Below are 8,262 nucleotides of genomic sequence, written 5' to 3'. Positions count from 1 at the left end.
TGGATAGGAAGGGCTGACTGTACACATAAGTTTATTTAGTCACTCAGATGGGCTTTTAAGAATTCCATGCCAAAAAGCATAAGGCATAATCAAGTTCTGAAGCCCTAAGAGGGGGCTTGTGATGTATTCCTACAATATAGCAGTCCACAGCGTCATAATTTATCTTCTCTCTTGATCAACATCTTTTAATCTTAAATAAAGTTTCACATTTATAAATTAGTCACTCCTTTCCTCCCAATATACCCTGCAGTTTGGATGGTTTGGAGACACTGAGGACCTTTAAAACACAATTCAATTCATCCAAGTGGATCATGAAGGACTGTTGGTGAGCCAGAAAATATTCACTTCACCAGACAGACTGGGTTTCCCTGCTTTAAATGCTGCTTCGATTAAGTTCCATGGAACTGATTACCTGCCATTATTTTAGAAAACACTAACAGATGCTATTTATGTTACTTTAGTCTTCAAGGTCTCCTGCTTGTCCCTTGTGAAATCACCTGATTCTTTCTCTTATGCCTGTGGTTTCTTTATGTCCTGCCATTACTCTGACTACTGAGACCCCAAGTAACTTTTCCCAGACCTTTGACTTGACCCTTACATGCCTTTGCAAGTCTTCACTCTTACACTGGCACTTTTTTTAGAGTCTGTAACAGTCTGATTCATTGTTAGTAGTTTCTTTGACCCTAGGAGATCATGGCTATTAGCAGTTCAGAAGAAAGCCGATTAGAGAATGAGATGCATAGGTGGTGATGGAAAATCAATACATATCAGAAGGGACAGAGTGGTTTCCTGAGTCGGATGTTGGCTAACATCCCAAAGAATAATGAGGAAATAGAAATGCATCTTTTATCTGAGGCTCAAGATGAGAAACATTAGGAATAATGCAGAGACACTTACCAGATACCATTGCTTTGTAAAAAGAGGATCATTCATGTTGATGTCGATCTCATTGAGATCTCTATATCCTCGCTTTTTTCGGTTGAATCCTTCTTGCTGCAAGGCCATCTTTACCTGGAATGACAATACTAGCATATTACCTGAATATCAACCTGAACATCCCTCTTCTGGAATTCATTTCCATGAATTCAAATTCCATTTGTATATGAGGTGTTTTTTTCTCAGCTGAAGCCAAGTTCATCTCATATACACTTACACTTTATGATTATTTTCCAAGAGCATTTACTTCTGCTTGTGCCAAACAAAAAGGCTTGGTAATGACTCAAAGTGAGTTCCCTTAAAATAAGAATTAAATGGAGAAAAGCATTCTCAAGGAAGATAAGGTGGTAGGGTCATTAAGTGAAATAAAACAAGGCAAGGGAACACCTCTATGAAGGAAAGGAGAGTGATGTGAATTCAGGGAGGGAGAGGGTGAAAAGTGCATAGATCATTTTTCTGAGAGTTTCCAAGCCTTTCTATTTGTTGGCAATATTGTACTATCACATTTGGGAACCAGCCCAAAACAACAACAGCAACAACGAAACCAAACAAAAAACCTGCATGGAGAGCCAGTAAGTCCATAGGAAAACTCTAGAAGGTAAGTGAGGGACCTTTGAAGAGAAATTGATGGATGGTGCTGTTGTCCTTGCAATGACAACACTTCATTTTGGATAGTAAAACAGAACCCCAAGCCCTTGGGTGGAAATGAATTAAGAGGTGAATTAGTTCAAATAGGCTCCTGGCAAAAGCTAGGCTCTGTCCCAATGAGAAAAAGTTTCTTTCACTTGGACCATAACTAATTTATCATCCAATAGCTGTGACCAGTCTCTGAATGTCTACAAACTCAAGGACTATGCAAATGTATAAAAGGGTGTGTGCTGGATACTCATTACTTTTTTTAAATTATATTTTGTTTTATTTCTTCTTTCCTCAAATATCCTTGTATATTTGGGGAATTACCTTAAGTCCACTGGGTTCTGTGTAAGTGGGAGTGAAATTTGAGGCATCTATCTGCTGTAAAGAAACTGAAGACTCTCTCCATCTCAGAGGTGCCTCATGAATATCTCTCTTAGGATCTGAATCCCACAGCCCAGCCTGAGGGCTCCCCCAAGACTAACCCTTCAGCCTCCTATAGATTGTGAGCTCCCCATAACTTTTCAACAAATTCTCTTTTGCTTAAATGGTCCATAATCAATTCCTGTTGCAATCAAGAATTCTGATATGAAACAAGAGGAAGACAGAAAGTCCAAATCAAAAGTGATGGTGGGCAGGAAAGAATAAAGAGACAACAGATGTGGCCAAAACCCTCCCCTTCCCACTCCCCTGAAATGGGGAGGAACACTGTGGGAGAGTAGCTCCATACTTCCTTGCTCTACATACCCACACAGAAAACCTGGGCCTCATTTGCCAGAAAAACTCTTTAATATACCCCAAACGCTATACATGTAGAAAAGAAGTGGTAGATATGGCATTTACTCTGTGAGTTCTTTGGCCCTGTTCCAGAAAGAGACATTCACTGTGGCATAGTTAAAAAAAAAATTCCCTAAAGAAATAGTAAAATAATGGAGAAAATGAGATGGATGGGTTATAAAGGTAAAACATGGACACAATTAGTGTCCATTAAATGGAGATAAATTATGATTCAAATATACGTATATGAATATGTGTGTGTATGGTGTGTATTATATATATCTCTTTTGAGAAGCAGCTGCCAAGATGGGATTAAACATGCAAGGATTCTATTAGGAGAGAAAATGGAAGAAACTGTGATGCAAGTCTGACCCTATAAAAGAGTGAGTGAACAAGCTTGGGCAAAAGTGTCCTCAGCTGCTCCATCGACTAAAGAAGTTTTGGCAAGGCTGTTGGGGATTTAAAGTCATCTGTCAGAGGAGCACTGTGTCTCCCAGGGATGGGCCTACCTCAGTACTTCTGCTGTGCTCCGTCACTGGCTAGAGCAGCTGCAGCCAGTGTGACCTGTTGCCAACATAGTGATAGTTTTTAGAGTGCAACAGTAGAGGTCCTTGATCATTTATTCTCCCTGGAATCAGACGTCTGCGCAACAAGTTTGTGCAGCTGCCACAGAATATATACATTAATTTATATTCGTGTCTGCATGTATGCGTGTGTGTGTGCGTGCGCGCGCATATTCATTAGTGTAGACCATTTAAAATGTTGAAGTGAATGTAGTTCTCAACCTGGAAAGAGCATGACACACCCCTTAAAACCTTTTTTACTGGAGAAGCAAGTACAGTACTCTCTCTTGTCCACAAGGATACATTCCAAGACCCCCAGTGGATGTCTGAAACCAGGGATAGTACCAAACCCTATATATACTATTTTTTTTTTCTATACACATATACTTTTTCACCTAAAGGAAGCACTTAATGGTTCCTCTTTGGCATATCTGAATTGCCAGGATCATTTGTGCTTTGGGGCCCTCATTAAGTAGAGTAATGGTTACCTGAACACAAGCACTGCAGCACCTGCTGCTACTGACAGTCAGTCTGGTCACCCAGACGGCTACTAAGTGCCTAATGGACAGGGAACACCTACATTGTGGATGTGGGACAAAGGGGCGATTCACATCCCAGGCAGGTCGGAGTGGGACAGCGCGAGATTTCAATATTCTGCTCAAAACGGTGCACAATTTAAAACTTGCGAATTGTTTATTTCTGAAATTTTCCATTTAATATTTTCAGACCGAGGCTGACCATCAGTAATTGAAATCACATAAAGCAAAACCATGGATAAGGCTGTACACTATATTCAAATATGAGTGCCACTTTAACTTGGGAAGGAAGGATCCTGAATTTGGCCATCACAGCTTCCCATTATGGTCCCACAGCAAGCTCTTTATTTGCTCTATTAACTAATGGGCGGCTGTGACTAGCCTGCCTTGAGGGATTCCCATTATATTGGATTCATTGTCAGGAATGACTTTGTTGAGATAGCGCCTACTCTTTGCTAGGCTCTTCACTAAGCAAGAGCATCTACCACGTGGAAATTTAGAAACTCTCATCTGTAGGTTGTTTCCCAGCAGCATAAAAACAGAAAGACACATTAGATTTCATCCTTTTAGATAACAGTGTAGAAACGGCTATTGCAACATCACTCCAAACTCAATTAGACCAAGTGCATTCTAATGGCAAGACTGTTAAAATTCATTTCCATAAAATTTATTTTTAATTCCATAAATTAGGTTTTAATGGAGACCAGTGATGCTTTGGAATGTGGCACTCTCTGGACATCACCCCTCCTTGACAAAGCATGGCTTAGGTGTCTGCAGTTTGCATCTTGCATTACTAAAAGTTAGGACTCCTAAAACCACAGAGGACTTTCTGAGTCCATTAGTTTATCTTCATGTCTTCCGTGAAGATCATGGTTACAATTCCCAGAGAGAGGAACACCTTTAAGCCTTTGATTTATTACACAAAAATAACTGGAGAACAGTTTTTTCTCCACAACGATACCATGTAATACCATCAATTGCTTTTATTTTTCTGGTTTCTTTTCCAATCTGAATTTGCATTCAAACCTAATTTTTACACAATAATAATCATACTATAGATAGAATTATACATTCTTTTTTTAATTAAGTATCCAGCCATAAGTATTTTAATATGCTGCTATATAGGTCTCATATTTCAATTTTTAATGGCTACCTAAATATTCCATAAAGTAATGTACCATAATTTACCCAACATTATCTCTTTTTCCTTCTTATTGGTCATTTGGATTGTTTTACATTATAAGTAAAATTGCTATGAGCAGAGAGATGAGGTTATAAACTATTTTTAAAGATGTCTGGGGAAGATTTCAGGGTTATAATTCTATTTGTGATAAAGCCCTAAATGTCAGAGTATTTCCTAGTGTCTATAGTTCTTCCTCATATTATAACTAAAAGGTCCTCTTCCTTTCATTACCACTTAGATGTGGTATCAGTGACATGTATACAGTTTAACTGTAGCTTCTTGCCTTTTCAAAAAATATGTAGAGGTAGCTCTGGTATTGTATTTTAGAATGCTTCCCTAAGTCGGTCTATTGACCTAAACATTTATACAAATAAAAAAGTATAAAAAAACAGGAATGTTTGTTACTGGGTATTATTTTATTAAAAGTGAGTAGATGGATATTCTACAATTCTGGATCAACATTTAAACCTGAATTTGAAACTTGTGCAGAGCACACATTTTACCTGAGCAACTCTATCCACACCCTTTCCCTTCCAGTCCCTCTGCTCCATTAAGAATTTTTTATTTAACAAACATTTCTGTGCATCTACAATGCACAAACTAGGATAAAGCAGATTCTATCTCTGCACATTAGCTGTTTTATAAGTTACATTAACAAGGTAATTTCACTACATTCAATCTTCTCAACAAAAATGTGGTGTGGTATGGGTACAGTTGAGGAAATGGAGGTTTAGAGGCCGTTGTTCAACAGTTGAAAACACGGTGAAGTCACCTAGGTTGACTACTTCTAAATGCTATGAACTTTCCACTAAGCCACATTGCCTCTCCCTAAGGCATGGAACACAGTCAAGATTCCAGTATCTGGGACAGCAACACTGTAGACATAACTCTAAGGATCAGGGCCAAGATCACTTCCCGGCTGGGCTGATAATTAATCAGCTGCTCATTATCATCCACCCTGTAGAATAGGAGGGACCAAGGGAAAGGGGAACAGTAGGGAAACCTATCTCAAAGGGCCTGTGGAACATCTTGGCTTGAAGTGAGCACAAGAAAAAACAACAACCATAAAATAGAAAACTGACATGTTGCTGAAAATACTGAAGTTCATGAATTTATGATGCCATTGATCGTCACATTATTATTTTCTATACTACTAAGAATTATTTTATTTGCCACTATTATGAGTTGAATGGTGTCTCCCTAAAAGATATATTGAAGTTTTAATCCACTCACCTATAAAATGGGAATGAGACCCAATAATGACTAACATTTATTGAGAGCTGACTATGTACCAGGTGGTGCTTTAAGTCCTTCATGTACATTATCTCACTTACATGTACATTATCTTTGTTGTTTCACAGCAAACTCATGGGGGAGTTATGAATGAAGGCATGAAGAAGTACATGGTTGGATAAGAATCACACAAGTAGTCAAGAGTAGAGCCATGGTTCATATCTTTTATGGGAGGAATTGTGTGCCCCCCCTAAAAATTCATATGTTGTCATCCTAACCACCAGTACCTTAGAATGTGACTATATTTGGAGATAGTGTCTTTAAAGAGGTAATTAAGTTAAATAAGTTAAAATCAGATCACTGAGGTGAAACCTAATTTAATATGACTGGTGTCTCTGTAAGAAGAGAAACTGGATATAAACACTAGAGAGAATGATGTGAAGACATAGGGTGAAGATAGCCATCTCCAAGCCAAGGAGAGAGGTCTGGGTGTATTCTTTCCTGATGGCACTCAGAAGAAACAAACCCTGTCCATACTTTGATCTTGGATTTCTAGCTTCTGGAACTATGAGACATACATTTTTGCTGTTTGTGGTACTTGGTTACAGCAGTCCCAGAAAACCTGTATACTACCCCAGCAATCTGGTTGCACAGTCTGCATACCTCCCTATTGCATTGTGTTGCTTCTCTGCTCCTACCTCATATGGGGGTTGTGATAAGGACCAAATGAGATAAAGCATATAATGCATAACACCTGGCTCAAAGTATATACCCTATAAATGCCTACGATTTCTACTATAATTATTGCCAATGTTGTTATAATAGTTCAGGTCATGTAGAAAAACAGTAGGATGGTGCTTTCCCTTGTTCCATCCTACCTCAAGCTTGATATGTCTTATTCCAAAGCAGGCCAGAGTGCCTTTGATTTACTCTTTTTGCTCTTAGCTGGTTGAAGGTGAATCAAAGTAAACATGGCAAGAGAAATCAGCTGGAGTTTATTCCCATGTGTGTGTTCAGATGCAGAAGACCTATATTCAGGAAGAACACATCTCTTTTTGCCTTTGTCTCTCCAAGGCAGTGTGTTATCTTGTTGTTGAACTGATGAGCTGAACACAGCTTATGAAATATGAAGTCCAGAAAAGCCACTACTGGGGGTGATGCGGGAAGGAGGCAACTCCTAAGCTCAGATGTTCTAGTTCATCTGTCTTCCTATCAACTGCTGGCATTGGTTGTCAAGATCCAAACAGGGATCTAGAGATGGAGAAAGATTTGGAGAGGGAAGACATGACCCTGGCAGGTCAATCGCTGGGAGAGAGGGAGAAGTGAAGGAGGAGGCACCAAACAGTCAGGGCAGGCAGAGATGACTTTTTGGAAAGCCTAATTATAGGCAAATCACAGGGCTTAAACTTTTCAAAGAACAGGGAGTTAAGCCACAATCATGGCTGAATGCACCATATTGATTGCCTTCATTTAGAGAGGTTTGCCCATCTTGCAAGAATGAAGACGATCAATCGGGAGGATATGGCTGCATGCCTCTGGCCACATTTCTAGTTACTGCGTCTCAGTGGGAAGATATTAACAAATTGCTCTCTATCACCTAAGGGCCTCTATACAAGATATACTATGAGATAAGTCAATGTAATTAGAGAGGGATCGAAAGATGTTTTTAGTGGAGTCAATTGCAAAGGCAACTTACGGGAATGCCTTTAGCAGGTACAATTCCAGCTCCTACATTTGCTGAAACATGTGTATTATGTTTGGAGTTGCATTTCAGCAGGATCTCAATCTTCCTCTTCCTCTTGTTTCTAGGATGGTGGAGGAATATCATGAGTTGGATTTAGGGGATTTTATTAAGAAAAGGATATTAAAAGATGATAGGTACTTATGCTAGATGTGGAGGCAGGGATGGTTAGACTGGGGCATACTTGAGAAGACAATTTTCCAGGGATGCCGGAAACTCCTAAACGCTGTTCTGGCCAAAATGACATAATCCTCTCAAGGAGGTTCTCCTGAGGAGTGTGGAAAAGAAGCAAAGCAAAGCTAAGTCATCTTAATGTACTAATGTACTAATGTACTAATAACTTTGGCCATGCACACAATGTAGCCAAAGAGAGCCTGCCACAGATGGGCAGAAGAAGCTCAGTCTAACAGAGATGGTTCTGCGAAAAACAAATGGGAGAAGGAACAGGAGGACAGTGGGGGAGGAGGTGAGGAATAAGGTGAAGGCTCTACCCCTGTCCACTCCAGCTGTGGCCCTACCACAGTGTCCTCACACCTGACCAGCCCACTCTGGATGGCACGCAGGATTGAGAGGTGAAGAGAAGCTGGCATGGCCCACAGAGAAGGTGTTTATGGTTCCCAGCTGGGAATAAATGTCTCCAGCACAGCACAGAAAAACACA

The 8,262-nt window shown here is 39.8% G+C and overlaps 1 protein-coding gene across 1 annotated transcript in view; it reads right to left on the bottom strand.

Moving 5' to 3' along the window:
- The window catches only part of PCSK2 (proprotein convertase subtilisin/kexin type 2), a 258,735-nt gene that overhangs the window by 122,026 nt on the left and 128,447 nt on the right, over positions 1–8,262 (bottom strand). The window contains exon 3 of the mRNA XM_011371282.1: positions 892–1,011. Within this exon, the coding sequence (XP_011369584.1) occupies positions 892–1,011 (120 nt within the window). The remainder of the gene's footprint in view (positions 1–891; positions 1,012–8,262) is intronic.

This window comes from Pteropus vampyrus, unplaced genomic scaffold, assembly GCF_000151845.1.
Source record: "Pteropus vampyrus isolate Shadow unplaced genomic scaffold, Pvam_2.0 Scaffold7, whole genome shotgun sequence".
In the NCBI taxonomy this organism is placed as follows: Eukaryota; Metazoa; Chordata; class Mammalia; order Chiroptera; family Pteropodidae; genus Pteropus; species Pteropus vampyrus.
This window is presented reverse-complemented; position numbering and strand designations above follow the sequence as displayed.